Below are 18,201 nucleotides of genomic sequence, written 5' to 3' on the forward strand. Positions count from 1 at the left end.
CTTCAGAAGCAAGCGCTGCCCGGCATTTCAGGAGCTGTGGACTGTGCGTGCTGGCTTGCTCTGGACCTCACCCACCTTGGGGGATCACCTCAGGCCTGTGCCTACCAAGCGATCAATAAACAGTCATTGAATGGATTAATTCAATCCAGTTCCATTAATTAAATGAATGCTCCCCTCACTTCTTTCTCTGCCTCCATTGCCTCTCCGCCATCTTGTCCTTCCTAGGGATGAAAGGGAATTCCTGATTAAGAAGACCAGAGCTCTGGAAAACAATTAAAGTCATTTGTTTTCAGTTTCTCCCTGCTAGAGGCCTCCTTCTCCCTCAGTTCTGCACACAGTAGATTGGCCCAGGAAGCAACTACTTGGGTTTGAATCCTGGTTCTACCACGTTCTAGCTGTGTAGGTGGGGCAAGTTACTTCACAGGTCTGGGCCTCAGCACCTCGCCTATCACACAGGCATAATAATAGTGCCCATCTAAGAGAGTTATCACATGCAAGGAGCTCAGAACAGCGTCTAGCACACAGTAGGTGCTCAATAAATGTTATTATCACCCTGGGTGACACACTCACTGTCTGCTAATCATAACTGATGCATTGGCTGACTATGAAAATAGGAGTATTTGTAATTTAAGAGGAATCCCCAAGAAATTTGAAGGCCCAAAGTTGCAAAGTAGTCAAGGGTGAATGCCCAGGGCTGAGGCTGCTGTATGGGGTGTACGGGGCGGGGCAGAGGAAGGGAGAAGAGCTTCAAAAGCACACCTACTCCCACTGGTCTCCCAGGCCAGCCCTGCCTATCTCCCTGGGGGCTGATAGGAGATAAATGAAACAAACCACTTCTTCAAAGCACCCTGCTCAAGGACCCGGATCAAACACCAGGGCTTGGAAGTTAAGCTCCAGCCTACATTTCCTTTGTCCATTCCTTCCCACCACATCTCCAAAGGAAATTCTAGGGGGAGGAAAAGTAGTTAATTCCTCTTTCTTTTATCAAAAGGAGTTACCTCCCCACTACACCACAATGGGCCCTGATAGGAGAAGGGGGGGTGCTTTTCTCGGGGGCTCTGCCAGGGATTCACTGTGTGACTTTAGGCTCCCCCATAAAATTCTCGGTGTCCTGTTCTTCATCAGTCCAAAGGGATGAAAACACCTGCCCAAAATAACTCAGAAAATTGTTGGGGGGGCGTGCGGAGGGGGGGGATGATGAACACGGAAACACAGATTTGGGAAAAGATACTTTCACAGGTTTGTATAGTTGACATTTTGAAAAACACCAAGTTATCCACCTTGAATCTTTTTGGGAATCCAGTGAGGTGAGATGTAAACAAATAGCACTCTACAGGTAAAATTCTCATTCATTCAGCAACAAACATTCACTTATGACGGATGGCCTAGATTCACTTCCCAGCCCCAAGTCTCAGGAGCTGGGACTTCGGGCAAGTGACTGAACCCCCACATCCTCCTCTGTGAAACGGGGTGAGAGAGGACCCATCTCTTCCGGCTTCTGCAAGGATTAGATGAGATACTGCGGGCAGAGTGCTTGTGGCAATGCTTGGCTCTCGGTGCTGGCCACTGGGAAGCTATCGCTAGGCAGTGAGAATACAAAGAGGCCGCGGACAATTCAGAAGCAGTCACAGTCCAATGGGAGAACGGGCAAGTCGACAAACGAGGGCAGATGCTGAGTGAGAAGCGTAATCATAGGACACAGTAGGCGGTGAGAGCGCAGAGGAGGGAGCTCCTTGGGCAGGCTCCCCACGAGGCTGGTTGTCCTCGCCCCTCGGGCCCTCTCCTGCCCAGGGCTGTGTCTGAAGCTGGGATGGGGCAGACAGAGGAAGTGCCTGCGAGGGCCCTGAGCGCAGGGCTCTAAATCAGGGCTCCCGGCCAAGGCGGTAATTGTCAGCCGCTGAAAGATATTAAGCGCCAGGGAGGAAAACCAAGTTCTCTATGAGGCAGACTTTTCAGAGTTCTTACAGCTTGTTAAAAAAAATGTAAATAGTTACCCAGTGAGATATTATTTCATGTTGTTGCCATTAGGGTTTGAGTGTTATGCAGAGAGAGGCGATCATTCAGGCAATTCTGCCTCAGCGAGGACTGAAAACTCCACATTAACCCCCACACAACAAATTCACCACCTCTAGCTCTCAGCCTGACTCAGGCATTTTCTCCTGGGCGGTGAATTTTATGTAAATTGAAGTAGTGAAAAAAAATCTATAAATATTCAGAATTTCCTAAAGGATTTTCTTGATGGCTTGGGGGGTGGGGGACATTTTTTAAAAAGACACATTTTGACTGGAGGCTGGGGGAGGGCTACTCTCATTTCGGGTCGAATTCTGGGACGGCTTGGGTCTTGCGGGCGGGCGGTCCCCAGTGCTAAGAGGCTCCAGATCCAGTTACTGCCGAGACTGGTCTCCAGAGTGCCAGCCCCACGGATGCATGGATCACAGCCATCATTCACCTGAGACTCCCCTTGTGCCAAGGGCTGAACATGTGGACACACGTTGTCTGCTTCTGGCCTCCTGACTCTTGGAGGCCACTCTTACATTTCATACACAGGGAAAAGGGAAGGGAGGTTGATTGCCCTGGCCCAGGCCCACCACAGCAGCATGGTTCGAAGGCCTGGCTCTGAGAGACCCGATTCCAAGTGACCGCTCTGCCACTCACCAGTCAAGTGACTTTAGGGAAGGGACTAACCTTTCCAGCCTCACTCTCTTCAGCTGGAAATGGGGAGAACAGTACCTAAGGCTTATGGAGTGCCTGACACACGGAATGGCATGGGGCATCCTCCAGCAGCCTTCACCCCATCCTATCTTAATGGTGCTGCTCACTCCCAGGGCAACCTGAGCAGGTCCTGGAGAGAGGGAGGCTCCTTAACCATACATCTGCCACTTTTCTGCAAGGCCAGGACAGGGGCCGTATGTCCTGTACAACATCTTGCAGGGACTTTTGAACCACCCCTACAGCGCCATGGTATGTATGTCATGCCTGAAATAAATATGGCCCAACTCAATACTGAGCCTCACTCTCTCCCAGGTGGCAAGCCATTCCTCTGAATAATGCCCTCGCTGTAGGCCACTGGGGCCCCTGTTAGGACTCCATAGGTTAGGGCTTCGGCTAAGTGAATGTCAAATACCGATTGCAGTCATCGTCTCTTCGTGTTTTAATTAGGCCCCTGGTCTAAGTATGGTATCCCATTTCCTCTCCTAAGGCAACTGGGTGGATTCAGCCAGAGGAGAACTGCTGCTCTCACCAGCACCCTGAAAGGAAAGGTGTCCCCATTCCCTTGCTAGCACTTTCCAGGAGAGGGGAAACAGGCCTGGTCTGGCCTCAGTGCTGTCAGGCATCCACTGTTCCTATCTGTGATCACTGCTGTGAGCTAAGAATGTGGGTGGGGTTTTGTGGGCATGTGCATGTGCGTGTGTGTTTAAGGACCATATATTACTACTGAGGCAAACTGCTCACCTCCCCCACCCAGAACCTACCCATTCTATGCTCATCCCCACCTTTCTCCTTTCCTTTCAATCATTCACTACCTTTTTCTTCTCTTTTCCTCTAAAGATTCTGTCGTCCTCTATCCTCCCCTCTCTCCTCTCTGCTGCCTCCTACCCCTCTTTTCCTTCCAAATTCCTCTTCTTTCTCCCCTCCCCTTTGCTCCCAACTGATTTCCCATTAATCATCCCTAGCACACATCTGCTTGGGTCCTGGAAGGATTTTTTGGCTGGCTCTCACAGCTGGGCTGGTTACAATAATCAAGAAGGCGTCTTTCATCTCTCTCTGCCTCCTGGGTCTCCTCTCTTCCCAGCCCGTCCTCCTCCAGGGTGCCTATGGAGGCCCACCCTTTTCCAGTCTGTAAGGCTTTCTTCTGTTCTCGGTCTGGGTAGCAATTTCCCCAAAGCCAAATAGGCTTGTAGGTTGCAGCAGCTCTGCCATGGACTTTTGAATGAGGTACTGGCATTGGCAGTGAAGTCAGAAAGCACAAAGGCTGGCATGGGGGGGGCCGCAGAGACCACCACATAGATGGGATCGCCCCCCCTTCTCGCACCCCTCTTGCTGCAATATGGAAGACACCTCACAGCCCGGGCATCCCTTAGCATTGGTTTCAACCTGACTTTACCAGGATTAAAACTGGGGTAGGCAGAGCCTGTGTAATTTCTAAGAGGTCTATGCATACCCCAAAAAACAGCAGGGATGCAGGGAGTACATTTAGTTTAGTGTATGATTGATATGGCCTGGGAGTGGTGCCTGCTGCCTCCTTTCCTGAGCATGATAAATGGCCGGGATTGCTATTTGTTATTTCCGAGAGGGTTCTTTCTTTCCGTTTGGAGAACCCCTCTGAAATCACCTATCCCCATCCTGGGTTCTCATGTTGTTTCAAGGCGTAGATCAACGCGGCAGAGTCAGGGAGGGGTAGTCCCGGAGCAATATGCCCCGAGTGACAGGCCTGACAATCAGCGTGATGGATTGGGTCTGAGAAAGTGGTACTCGAAGGGAGGCAGTGACACCAGCGCGCCTCCACTGGCCGCTGAGAGCACGGGAAAGTAGTCTCCCTAGAGGCCGGCGCACAAAGGACCAGCTTCACCTTCTGATGATCCGCCAACCGGGAACTTTAATGTCAGTACTTATGACTCTGTAAAATCTCTGCCAAGCGCGAAGCCGGCCATACACACTTAATCTAAAAGGCGGGGGGAGGGAGGGGGAGGGTATTCTTATTTTTAACAAAAAGTTTTTATTCCAAGATTCCCCTGGGAAAAGCTAGTGCATTTTCCCCCACGAGAAGAGAAGACGGGAATGGGAAGGCGCAACTCTGGAGTCTGTATCGACGTGCAGCACGTAGAGAGAGATCCCGCCCCCCCTCTGGGATACTGGCCTCTCCAGTGATCCTGGGTCCCCCCCAAAATAGCAGCTAGGCGCGCTGCAGTGAGGGAATTGTGCGCCTCTAAACAGACACTGTAAGAAACCTGAAACACACCCAGGACCGAACCTATAAATCAGTGTGCAGGCAAGGCTTGCCAGGCGCGTCCGGGCGGTGGGCACAGCCTAGGACACCGCGCTTCGTCGCGTCCATCTCACCACGGAAGGGAGTCCTCAAACTTACAGGCTTCGGACAGGACAGGCTCAAAGTAGTTGGAGCGGCGACGCCGCGTCCCGAGAGCCGTGGACGCCTCCAAGGCTCGGGCGCTTCCAAGTGAGCACACCAGGGAGAAGCCAATTAGGGAAAGAGAGGTGGACCGGAGCAGAGCCGGAGCTGAGCCGGAGCAGAGCCGGGAGCAGGGCCGAGCTAGGCTGGCGCTCTGGAGGCGTGGCCCGCCCCTAGGCGGCCTCCGGGAGAGGCTGGGACTCCGCTGCGACTGAGCCAGCGCCTTGCGCCCCTATCCCCCCCCCGCCCCACCCCAATCCGCCCCACCCCAGACACACTCGGCTGGCGGGTGACTGACCCAGCCAGCACCACCCCCGGCGGTGTGAAGGGAGAGGGGAGGGAGACAGGAAAGCCAGCGGAGGATAGGGCGCGGAGCCCAGGGTCCTGGAGAAGTCTCGTCCTCTATGGGACCCCGGGGCAAGGGCGGCCCGGCTGGGGGGAGGGGAGGAGTACGGCGGGTGGTAGAGGCCGAGGCTGCGGCGGCGCGCGGGCGAGGCCCCTTTAAGTTTCTCCCCTCCCACCGGCGGCGCCGGCCTCCGCCCGCCGCTCTCCCCGCCCCGGGGTCCCGGCGAGAGCTGCGATTGGGCGGGCGCGGCGATCCCTTTGAAGTGTGGCTGCCGATCGCGGCTATTTGACGTGCGGCTCGGGGAAGGCGAAGGTTTTTGTGTTGCTCGCCGGGGCTAGCGGCGGCGGCGGCGGCGGCGGCTGCGGCGGCGTCGGTGGAGGAGGGGTGGAGGCGCAGCGACTGCTGCACCGCGCTCGACGCTGCGGAGCGAGCCCACCCGCTCCGGGAGCTCGCCTCCCTGGTGCTCCCCCTCCCTCCCCGCCCCCCCAGTGGCGCTGCCTCCTCCAAATGAGCGATTCGCCCGCTGGATCTAACCCAAGGACACCCGAAAGCAGCGGCAGCGGCAGCGGCGGCGGCGGGAAGAGGCCGGCGGTGCCGGCGGCGGTGTCCCTCTTGCCCCCGGCGGACCCCCTGCGCCAGGCGAACCGGCTCCCTATAAGGGTCCTGAAGATGCTGAGCGCTCACACCGGCCACCTCCTGCACCCGGAGTACCTGCAGCCGCTGTCCTCCACTCCCGTCAGCCCCATTGAGGTCAGTCTCCTGGTCGCTGCCCGCCCAGCGCCGGCCCCATTCCACCCACCACTGCCGGGCCCGCGGCCCTACTCCCTGCGCCCCGGGGCTCGGTGTGACGCCCAGGTCCTGCCACGCCGGCGGACGGGGTGAGGAGGGACCGAAGGAACAGGGATCGGAGTCCACCGGGTTCTCCCCAGGCTTCTCCGTGGAAGGTTTCCCCTTCCACGCTCGCCTTTCGGAGCTATGTGTTTGCTTTTGGATTGGGTTTGCTCTTGGAGTCTCCACTGGGTCCTTTACTTTTCCTCTGGCACCCAGTTTCCAGGCTATAGATGATCTCTCCTTTCCTGCCTTCCCCCCTCCGCCACCCCCCCTCCCACACACACCGGTTTGGTCTCTTTGAAGCCGAATCGCCCCCGTCCCACTCCGCCTCTGTCCCATCCGGTTAGAGCGCACTACGCCCCGGCACTCCCGATCCCAGGTCTTTCTTCCTCCCACTTCCCTGGGTGCCCTCCCCGGGAGGGAGGGGCTACTAGGAGAGCGCCAACGGCAGCCCTAGCTTTAGAATGCGCTTCTCCCGGCTCCTACCTCGCGGCGCCGCCGCCAGAAACCCGTCCCAAGCGAAGTTCCCCAAACTGAAGGAATAAGTTTTCTCCTGGGCACAGGGGAGGGGGAGATTAGAGGGTAGGGGGCGAGTCACAGCCCCTCCCCCAGCCCGACTCCAGACCAGTCACCTGCTCCCGCGGCGGCCTCTGGTGGACCACTTCCCCTGCCCCATTTCCCCGGGCCTGAGCCGCGCTCTGGGACCCGGGGGAACGAGGGATCCCACTCGGGCTCTGCGAGCGCAGTTCCAGCCTGCTGCGCCGCCCCGCCCGGCCCTTGCTCTCAGACCCTCTCCCCCAGGCCTTCCCGTCCCGTCGCGCCGCCGCCGCCGCCGGGGCTCTCCGCGCCCACCCAGCTCCCCAGACACCCCGCTTGCTCCGTCGGTTTGCCGGTCTCACCCCCTTCTCCCTTCCCTTGCCGCTGTCTCCCACAGCTGGACGCCAAGAAGAGTCCATTGGCGCTGCTGGCCCAGACTTGCTCGCAGATCGGCAAGCCGGACCCGCCGCCCTCGTCCAAGCTCAACTCGGTAGCGGCGGCGGCCAACGGGCTGGGACCGGAGAAGGACCCCGGCCGCTCCGCCACGGGCGCCGCCTCCGCGTCTGCGGCCCTCAAGCAGCTGGGAGACTCCCCTGCGGAGGACAAGTCCAGCTTCAAGCCCTACTCCAAGGGCTCCGGCGGCGGCGACTCCCGCAAAGACGGCGGTTCCTCCTCCGTGTCCTCCACCTCTTCCTCGTCCTCCCTGTCCCCAGGAGACAAGGCGGGCTTCAGGGTCCCCAGCGCCGCCTGCACGCCCTTCCCCCCGCATGGAGCGCCGGTCTCTGCGTCGTCGTCGTCCTCCTCGCCTGGTGGCTCCCGGGGCGGCTCCCCGCACCACTCTGACTGCAAGAACGGCGGCGGGGGTGGCGGCGGGGAGCTGGACAAGAAAGACCAGGAGCCCAAGCCCAGCCCGGAGGCTGCGGCCGTGAGCCGCGGCAGCGGTGGGGAGCCCAGCGCACACGGGGGTGGCGCGGAGGCTGGGGCCTCCGGGCGCAAGTCCGAGCCGCCCTCGGCCCTGGTGGGGGCCGGCCACGTGGCGCCGGTGTCCCCCTACAAACCGGGCCACTCCGTGTTCCCGCTGCCACCCTCCAGCATCGGCTACCACGGCTCCATCGTGGGCGCCTACGCCGGCTACCCTTCTCAGTTCGTGCCTGGCCTGGATCCTAGCAAGTCTGGCCTGGTGGGAGGCCAGCTGTCGGGGGGCCTGGGCCTGCCACCGGGCAAGCCCCCGAGCTCCAGCCCGCTCACCGGGGCCTCCCCGCCCTCCTTCCTGCAGGGATTATGCCGCGACCCCTACTGCCTGGGAGGTTACCACAGCGCCTCGCACCTCGGCGGCTCCAGCTGCTCCACCTGCAGCGCGCACGACCCCGCGGGGCCCGGCCTGAAGGCTGGGGGCTACCCGCTGGTGTACCCCGGGCACCCGCTACAGCCCGCTGCGCTCTCGTCCAGCGCCGCGCAGGCCGCGCTCCCCGGCCACCCGCTCTACACCTACGGCTTCATGCTGCAGAACGAACCGCTGCCGCACAGCTGCAACTGGGTGGCGGCCAGCGGGCCGTGTGACAAGCGCTTCGCCACCTCGGAGGAGCTGCTCAGCCACCTACGGACTCACACGGCCCTGCCGGGCGCCGAGAAACTTCTGGCCGCCTACCCCGGGGCTTCGGGCCTGGGCAGCGCCGCCGCGGCCGCCGCGGCCGCAGCCTCCTGCCATCTGCACCTCCCCCCGCCCACCGCCCCCGGCAGCCCCGGGTCGCTGTCATTGCGGAGTCCACACACTTTGGGGCTAAGCCGGTACCACCCCTATGGCAAGAGCCACTTATCCACAGCTGGGGGCCTGGCCGTGCCCTCCCTCCCCACAGCCGGACCCTACTACTCACCGTATGCGCTGTACGGACAGAGACTAGCCTCAGCCTCCGCACTGGGATACCAGTAACCACAGCTCTTGCACCCACCCGCCGCTCCTCTCCTTTCCCCCTCCGCCTCCCTCCCTCCCTCCCCCCCCCCACCCGCCGCCTCGCCGCTGCAACCTCCACTTCTGCTTGTCCCTGCCGGGATCCCCCGCCCAGACCCTCCCCACCGGACTGTGTATTTATTTACTGTAATGTTAGCTTACAAGCTGGGAATATAAGTGCATTAACGGCCCACACGAGTCAATGGTATGCAAAAAGTCTGTGTTCCCCAAATAATAATATTAATCACACAAATAACTACATGTTCCCCGCCCCTCTTCCTTTCTTTTATTTTTTTTTCTTTTTCTTAGATGTAAGGTTCTTTTTTTCCTTTTGCTTGGTTTTTTTTCTTTTTTCTTTTTTTTTTTTTTTTTGATTGGTTTGGTTTTAGGGGGAGGAGGGAGTGTTGGGGTTCTGGGGTTCTTGTATTTGTTTTCCCTTCCTGGGGAGTTTCTTGCATGCTTCCTAACCGTTAAGACTACATTTCCCCCTTCTCTTTTCCCCTCTTTCCCCTTCATTTCTTCTTGTTTCCTTACATTTGAGGTTCTGTTTTATCCTTTGTACAAGTAACAGAGAGGAGATATTTTTTGTAACGTGTTTGGGGGGTGCAGGGATCCGCCTTGGTGGCAAGAGGTCTTGTGTTCTGTTGACCCAGAACTCTGCCCTGTGATTCGTCCCCTGCAACCCTCTCCTTCTGGGGTCCTTGGTCTGCACCCTGGCCCCCAAAATTAGAGCCTTGCTCCTCTGTCTTGCTCTGAGCACTGAGAGCCCTGACCCCACCAGGAGGCTCCCCCTGAGAGAGAGGCCCAAGTGGCCTCTGAACAGCCTTTCTACCTTCCAGACTTTTCATGGCCCCAAACACCCGGTAGTCACACTGCCTGCAGGTGGGGGACCTGTAGGGCTCATCTTATTCAATTAGAAGTCCGAGGAGGCCCTGCTGGTGTGAAACTTTGCTCTTTATATTTTGCAAAGTGCATTGATAGTCCTGTTTTATTCTTCATTATTGGGGCAGTGATCCCTCTCCTGATGCTAGGGGTAGGGTCAGTGATTCTTGCTAGATCCCTCCAAAGCAGACCAGTGGTGATATTAGAGGGCAATACAACCTTGGTAGCTCCATTGGGGGACAGTTGGGGAGTCGGGGAGTACACGGATCACAGTAGCCCCATCACCCCCTCCCAGGCCTGACCCAACAGAATCCCTAAAGTTGGCCGTGGGCTTCCGTGGGCTCCCTCAGTGACTGGGATTGAAGACTCGGACCCCTGGGTCTTCTCCCCACAACTTCCCTCCCTCCTGGTCTTATGCAGCAGTGCGGGGGGGAGGGCTGTGGGGCCTGTTTGGGATGAATAGAGCTCTCCCTTGGTAAGACTTATTTTGTTAATAAATGGAATACTTGGCTATATTCACACCGTGGCGTGTTTCTCTCTTGCCTCACCCACTGTCCCACTTCCAGACACCTGAGCAGATGTCCTTCTTTTATTCTTGTTTAAATACCTTATGGTTTCTTTCTGAGATTTCCGTTCAAGGTCGAGTTTAATGCCTTTCCTCAAGAAAGGGGTGGGGGAGGAAAAAAAACAAAACTTCTGCCAACACATTACAAATAACATAAAACCGCCTTTATGGTTTTTTGTTTTGTTTGTTTTTTCCCTTTTCCACTTGGTAATTTAGCTCCCAGGCTCCCTTCAAAGTCCTTGACATTTCCTGGGGACTGGGTGGAGGGAGTGCGTAGATGCGGTTTTTCCTCTGGGCCTAGAGTCGAGGTACAAGGGGCTGGGAAAGGAACCAGGACGCGGGGCTCAGGCTCCTGGCAGCACCGGCCCCAGAGCCCTGCAGGTATGCAAAGTCGACGTGCCTCTGGCGCCACCTAGTGGCATAAAGACGGGTGACGGGTGCCAGCCCCGACGACGCCTTCCGCGCTTCCCACTCGAAATGCGAATAATTTCCTCTTCTTGACTGCCTTTTATACACCTTGAAATCAAAGAGTACATGCGCCTGCTGAGACTGGTGTTTTGCAAGGCCTGGGGGCTCCCCAAGGCCAGCGCTGGGATGTCGACCCCAGTCATTTGCGCCTCCAGAGACTTCTCTGGAGAGGGTTTGGGGTTTTGCTGAGAAGGCGCGGTGATTACTCGGGACTCTGAAGCCACTCTCGGTCCCTGTTGTCTTGAGCTCATACGACTGACACTGGCTTGGGCATCCTCGGGCAGGCGAGGATGGGGCGCCGTTTACCAGGATGCTGGGACCAGGGCCGGGCACCTCCCCACTGCGCGGGGACTCCGCGAGCCCGGAGGAGAGGACGGGCCACCTGCACGTCCATCCCCGGCGGTGAGCCGCCAAGGCCGCCAGCTCCGGGGGCACCCGGCTGGGGCGCGCGGGCTCTCGGCCTCCAGCACCTGGGACGCGCCTGGCCACCTGTTGGGCGCACTTCAAAGTGGGCTGCCTCGCCCTCTCCTGGCTGCTCTCCGCGTCGGCCCCGTGCCGCTTTGGGATCGGTTGTTCTGCTGTAGTTTTGCTTGGCTTTTTCTGTGAGGATTGCGACTTACCGCGCAGTTGGTGCGAACTGCGTGCCTCTGAAACGTCGGTAGACCTGAGGTCAAGTGCGGAAGGGCGGCGTGGGAGGGATGCTCTCTCCGCCCCGCCGCGTTGCTTGAGACCACGCCACACCCCGCTAGAGAATCGCAGGAGGGCCTCGGGACTTGACAAAACCTCAACGTTAGATGGTTTGGGGGGGGGGGGTGATTACGGTTTTTTGAAGTTTTGCCACTATATCTTTGTTTCTGGACAAAATTCCTTCATTAATCAAGAGAACCTCAGGCTGCTTCTGCAGAAAATGTCAGTGCTGGCCACCGTAAGAACTTACGTGTGTCTCCGGGGAAGGGGCCTTGGCTGCTGGTGTCTTTGGGCACGTGGGGGCCGCAGGGGGAGTCAGGGAGAAGGGCTGGAGAATGGGCTGGAGAAGCCGCCCTGGGACCAGCTCAGGGTCTTCCTGGGGAATTATCGTTCTCCGAGTTCTCAAAGTTCAAATTGGCCAGAATCTTTAAAAGCCCTGAAATGTTACGAGTAGCTTTGTTTTTTTTCTTTCTCTCTGTTGTTTTGTTTGCTGTTGGTTATTTCCCATTTTCCCTTCCTCTCAAGTCCTTCCCTTTCCTTCAGATACCTTTTTTTTTTTTAATGCCTGCTAAAACTGCTGGAAATTGCTCCCTCTGCAGGAAGACTTGAACTTTTCTCTTTCTTAAACTTTGTCGTCTCCAGACCTCCCTAGCTAAGTTCCTCTTGTTGGGATAGAGAAAGAAATAGATTCGCTGTCTCAAAGAGTGAACTCTCTGTATAGCAAAAGTCACGTTTCTAGAGCTGCTTGGCTCACCTGGAGCTTAGAAACCCCTCAGACTATTGAGTTTCCCCAGAAAATATATTGGTGGTCTTTGCAGACTGGGAAGGATGCTGTGTGCCTAGTTGGAATGGGCTGTCCCCAGCTACCATTGTGACATCAAAGGGCAAGCAGGGTAGTCTGGAGTGGCCCAGTTCTCACCCTGAAATGTCAGCCCTCCTCACCAGAAATGGGTGCCAGTTCCTAGGAAACGTGGCTGTTTTAATTAGCTGGTGGAGAGTTGGTTACTGTCAATAGCTAAATTCTCATTAAACAAAGTTGCTGTTTTAATAGAGATAATACTCCCCCCCAACTGCTTATTTGCATAATTAATTCATCCAGCAACTCTTTTCTTCAAGAATCACCTCCACCTTCTATTTCTCCACCTCCTTCTCTTCCTAGCCCTCCTCCCCCCTCTTCCTCCTAATCTCTCCCAGGCGCCAGAAATGGGGCCTGTGTTCCCAAAGTACCAGGAAGGGTGGAAGCTCGGAGCTGGAACTTGAGACACTGGACGTTGCTGGCTCCGGGTCAGATTTTCACACCTCTTGCCCGGTTATTTTTGTGGCCTCGTGGGCAGCAGTGGGAGGAGAGGGAGGAGAGGCTCGCTCTCGGATACAGGTTTGACACAAACAGAACAGCGTGGTGTTCGGTTTTTAACTTGCCAGTCATCGTGCCCCCCCGCCACAAACCCACCTCCTGAGAAATCCGCAGCCGAAGGGGGAGGCTGGGGCCACCATAATTGCCTTGCCCTACCCAGCACACTGTGACGTGTCTCTCAATATATGAGCTAACTCCTGCCTGATGTATGTCTGGGTTACCGTGGAATTCGTCTTGCAATAATCCTGAGGCTCTGCACTTTATTAATCATTCTGTATGGGAAGCTGCTCTCCAGTTTTCTGTTTGATTTGATTTCATTCATCCTGTCTTTTTGCAAAATAGATGGTTGAGTGCATCCGATAATGTATGGTTTAATTTGGAGCACTATGGGTTTGAATTACCATTTTCATAATGTGCTGTGCATTAATGTGTTACATCATTTATAAAGAGGAATGTGCTGGGTTTCAAACTTTCTCCGGAAAGCCAAAGTCACCTAAAGGAAACAAAGCCAAATCACATCGACCCATCTTCTTACCTCGCTGCCAGAGAAACTCCTGCCTCCCCAGCCCGGGCTAAATCTGCCAAAGCTCATAAAACCCAACATGAGGCTTTTGTGCTCACATAATGCAGGTGGGTGTCGAGGTTTGGGGGGAACTCGCACATGGCCGCCCGGGAGCCGTCAATGGCGATACAAAGCTCCCCCTCATTATTGTGTAACAACAGCTTTGCAGCCAACCCGGTTTGAGGAGACCTCCAGTGGATGGCTCTCCGTAGACCCTAATCCCAGCCCTCCCTCCCCAATGGCTGTAATAACACCAGCTGTCTGTTACTCAAACTCTGACTGAGGAGGAAAAAGCACTGATTATCCAAATACAGTCATTAAAGGGGAAATGTGTTTTTAGGACTGTCAGAGTGATTAATGAGGGCTAGCTGTCTTTGCAAATGCACTTGTTTAGTCTAACTGGCAGCTTCTATTTTCCTATTGATTTATTGCAGCCGTTGCCGGGCCCTGGTGTGTGCGGAGTCAGGGCTCTTCACAACTGTGCCCTGTTTAAACAGGAAAAGCATGCGCCATTTTGTCCGGGAGGGAGGGAACAGCCTCGAGTCTCTCCCTTCAGGGCAGTCTCCTGGGGCCCAGACCAACAAAGGACACATTACAACCCTGCAGCCTAGAGAGGGAAGGAAGCTGCCTCCCCTCAGTTGTCCCCAGTCACTCCATTCCAAGGTCAGTGGAGACTCACCATGGCCCCTGGACAAAGCCTGTCCCATTGTGACACTCAGCATGCCCACATTTCCTCCTCCAGTACCCCCAGACCAGCTGTCGGCCCCTGGGTCCGAGCACAGGAGGGGAAGGCTGCACAGGAGAGGGGTGCGGCCAGGCCAAAAACAGAGAACTGAAGCAAACCGCACCCCCCCACACACACACACACACACTTCTGCCCAGGTCCAGGGGTGGGAGCGAGGCTGGGGGCTTTGTGGGAAACTGATTGATAGAGCCCAGAGATTGATTTCAACTTTTCAAAAGAGGTCGAGGGACCATGAGAGTGATATCTACCTCTTTCCAACTGCACATTTAATGTTTTGACAAATGATGTATCTAATGACAAAAGTAGAGAAATGGCAGCTTGACACTAGAGGGCCGGTATCTGGGGACTTATACTTCCAGGCGGTCAGTCATCGAAGGCCACAGAATCTGCAGGATTCCTGTTACGTGCCCAGCACAGAGCTGGATGCCATGAGACACAGGAGAAAACTCAGACGGAATTCTGGTCTGATTTAGTTGGGGGAGACAAGACACACCCATGAGACAGGGAACAAGACAGCATTACATATAACTGCATTTATGCTGATCTAATAAAGTGCTGAATCGTACCGTGCAGACAGCGGAGAATAGGACAGGATGTAATCCGGTGCTAATTGTGAAGATCAGATGCGCAGGCTGCAGGGGCCGGAGGGGGAGACCACTGGGGCTGATGTGGGGCACCCTGCCATGGACGCTTCAATCTGTTGGGAGGCTCCCCAATTCCTTGGAGGCCCTTCCTTTTTTGAAGGCTGGAAGATGGATGAGGCCTTCATTCCATAGGGATAAGAGAGCTGGCACTTGAGCCCCTGAGCCGGTAATTCCCATTTCTACAGCAGACCAAGGAACAGGCTTCACTAACACTATAAACAGCACATCTGAATTTCCTTCCACCCGCTTTCTCCCTAATCGACTTGCACCTTCCACAGAGCATGCCAGGCATGGAAATGGTTTGTACTTCTTCCTCAATGACGTGCCTTTCCGAGTTTTCCCAGGGTGGAGGTATATCACCGGCATTATTAACACTTCCTAAAACAGGAAAAGCTGTCAGTGGATTTGGATCACAGATGAGCTGGGAAAACTTTCTCTTAAAAAAAAAAAGTTGAGGGCGCCTGGGTGGCTCAGACGGTTAAGCGTCTGCCTTCGGCTCAGGTCATGATCCCAGGGTCCTGGGATCGAGTCCCGCATCGGGCTCCCTGCTCCTTGGGAGCCTGCTTCTCCCTCTGCTTCTCTCTCTCTCTCTGTCTCTCATGAATAAATAAATATATAAAATCTTTAAAAAAAAAAAAGTTGAGGGGCGCCTGGGTGTCTCAGTCGGTTAAGCATCCAGCTCTTGATTTCAGCTCAGGTCCTGATTTCAGGGTCCTGGGATTGAGCCCTGCGCTAAGTACAGAGCCTGCTTCTCCCTCTCCCTCTCTCTCTCCTCTCTAAAATAAATGAATAAAATCTTAAAAAGAGGAAGAAGAAGGAGGAGGAGAAGGAGGAGGAGGAGGAGAAGAAGAAGAAGAAAAGAAGAAGGAGAAGGAGAAGAAAGAGAAAGAAGAAGAAAGAGAAGAAGGAGAAGAAGAAAAGAAGTTGAACCTACTGGCTGAGAGAAAATGAAGTGACCATATTTTATAAACTTCAAAATAGAGACAAATGGTAGAAGTAGACTTTGGTAAACTTTAGGACACTCTAGGAAACTCCAGAAAGTCTAGTCACTGCATATCTGGTAGAAAGAGCATAGACATGGGAGTCAGAAAACTGGGATTTTCTTCTAGCTCTGGAACTTAATTGCTGTGTGACTTTGAGCAAGTCACTTAATCTGAGTCTATTTTTCTATTTCTAAAATGAAGCTGTTGGGCCCGATAATCTTGAAGCCCTTTCTAACTGGAATATTCTGTGTTTCTCGGTCCCTGGTCCCCAGTCAAATAGAATTCTAAAGTTCCTATCAGGACAGTGAGTGTGAAAGATCCAGGGAAAGAAACTTCGTGACTTTACCTCACTGATGGGGCGGGGGGGCAGCAGGTGGAGTGTACAGAAGAAAAATATTGTCATGTGAATTTTTCACCCAGAGAAGTGACTCCAACAAAGTGAATTATGAAAATATGTTTTTAATTTGAGGAGATGCAGGTATTTCAAAGACTGGGTGCTTAAGTGGGTCAAAAATTATTTAAAATAATGTGCAGAATCCTAGGAGGTTAAACCAAGGTCTATGAAAAGAATCACATGTTTTGTAACCTACAGCTGATTGCTTTTGGAAGGTGGAACTGGCAAGAAAAGAAGTGAAAAATAGATAAAAATCAAACCACGGAGGGGTGGGGGGGACTTCTGCTCTGAGTGGGCACTGGGTATCTCCACAGCTCTTTGGAGCATAAGATAAAATGATCCTTCCGGAGTTTAACTCAGAGCCAGATTTTAGAATGCGAATAGTAATTTGGAGAACGTCAATGCCCATTCCCTGTGTCCCGTTTGCGCTCCTGGGTATGTGTACCTATAAATGTGTGCGTGTGTGTAGTGCGAGTTACGTACAGGTTTATACCCTGTCCATAAATAAATGGTGTGATCATGCTCTTCCTTTTTACCTTTAACAATTTCGTATATAAAGACCGCTAAACAAATGTGCAGAAGCAATAGGCCAGGCCCACCTAGGGTTTCTCAAGAAGCACCATTTTGAGTGCTCCATAGCATGGTTAAATATAATGATATATGCTGGGCATTTAATACTTACAATAAACCCCTAGTTCCCTTTGCTGAGAAAACCACCATGTGGAGAGGTTAAGCAAATTGCCAAAAGTCTCACAGTTAAAGAGCTGTGGAACCAGGATGCTAACACAGTTCTGATTATAAAACTCTTTGCACTAAGCCAATAGCTTCAGACTTTGTTTCGAAGGGAGTCTAGATGGTACAGGGGAATAGACTACGGGGATCTGTCCCATCAAAACGTTTTGGCCAGTATGCCGGCATGGGTTGGGACTGTGCTAGATGCACTTCCAACTACCTCGGTCCTGCCTCTCCCTTCCAAGAGCCAGGATGCTGCTCAGTGCAAGGGGTCTGACTCACTGGGGAAACATTTTTTTTTTAAAGATTTTATTTATTTACTTGAGAGAGAGAATGAGAGAGAGAGCACATGAGAGGGGGGAGGGTCAGAGGGAGAAGCAGACCCCCCGCCGAGCAAGGAGCCCGACATGGGACTCGATCCCGGGACTCCAGGATCATGACCCGAGCCGAAGGCAGTTGCCCAACCAACTGAGCCACCCAGGCGCCCTCACTGGGGAAACATTACAGAGTCCCCACTGCCTACTAGGAGCTGGGGTCTAGAAAGATGAGAGAGACATGGGCCTTGCCTCAAGAATCCTACATTCCAGTCGGAGACAGATGTGCAAGCTAAAATATATGATGGACCAAGAGCTCTATTAATACTGTCGTGGTGGTCAGTATAGGCCAGATTACACTGCGGTAACAAACAAACACCAAAATCTCAGGGACTTACCACAACAAAGGCTTATTTCTCATTTCTACTGCACCTCCCTCATTGACAAGGATCTCTGTATCAGTCAGGGTTTGAGCAGAGAAGCAGAACCACTAATAAAGGAAGGCATTTATTGTGAGGCATTGGCTTATGAAACTGTGGTGGCTACTCAGCAAGTTGGAAGTCTGTCGGGCGGGAAGAGCCAAGGCTGAAAATATTGACATGAGCCCTTTGGAGTCTCTAAATTCAGGGAAAGCCTAGCCTCTCTTGTAAAGGGCTTGCCTGATTAGGTCAGGCCCACCCCCAGACAGCCTCCCTTTTGATGTACTTAAAGTCAACTGATTAGGAACTACAATCGTATCTGCAAAATTCCTTCTCAGATAACCGGGGACTGTCTAACCAAGGTGACACATCAGAAATCATTACAGGGTTGCACATAATTTATCAGACCCAGTGACTAATGAAGGAACATCCTCTGTCACAGCAGGGGAAGAGCTGAAGATTCTTGTACAAACAATTACATGTTTCAGGCCAAAATGACATATGTCACTTCTGTTCATCTGTTCGTACTCCTCTGGCTAGAACCAATCACCTGGCCCCTCCTAACTGCAAGGACAGGAGGATGCTGACCCCCACCCCTCGTGCCCAGAAGGAGAGAAGAGCTAGAGGGGGTTGCACAGGTGCTCCCTGGGAGCTCTGACCAG

The 18,201-nt window shown here is 54.3% G+C and overlaps 1 protein-coding gene across 1 annotated transcript; it reads left to right on the forward strand.

The window, feature by feature from the left end:
* The first annotated feature begins 5,462 nt into the window (after positions 1–5,462).
* Positions 5,463–10,191, forward strand: ZNF703 (zinc finger protein 703). Its single transcript, XM_006750621.3, has 2 exons — positions 5,463–6,224; positions 7,240–10,191. The coding sequence occupies exons 1-2, from the start codon at positions 5,982–5,984 to the stop codon at positions 8,770–8,772; spliced, it is 1,776 nt and encodes a 591-aa protein (XP_006750684.1). The 5' UTR covers positions 5,463–5,981; the 3' UTR covers positions 8,773–10,191.
* The last annotated feature ends 8,010 nt before the right edge of the window (positions 10,192–18,201 follow it).

The sequence above is a fragment of the Leptonychotes weddellii genome, chromosome 2 (assembly GCF_054177405.1).
Source record: "Leptonychotes weddellii isolate Sample4059 chromosome 2, ASM5417740v2, whole genome shotgun sequence".
Classification (NCBI taxonomy): Eukaryota; Metazoa; Chordata; class Mammalia; order Carnivora; family Phocidae; genus Leptonychotes; species Leptonychotes weddellii.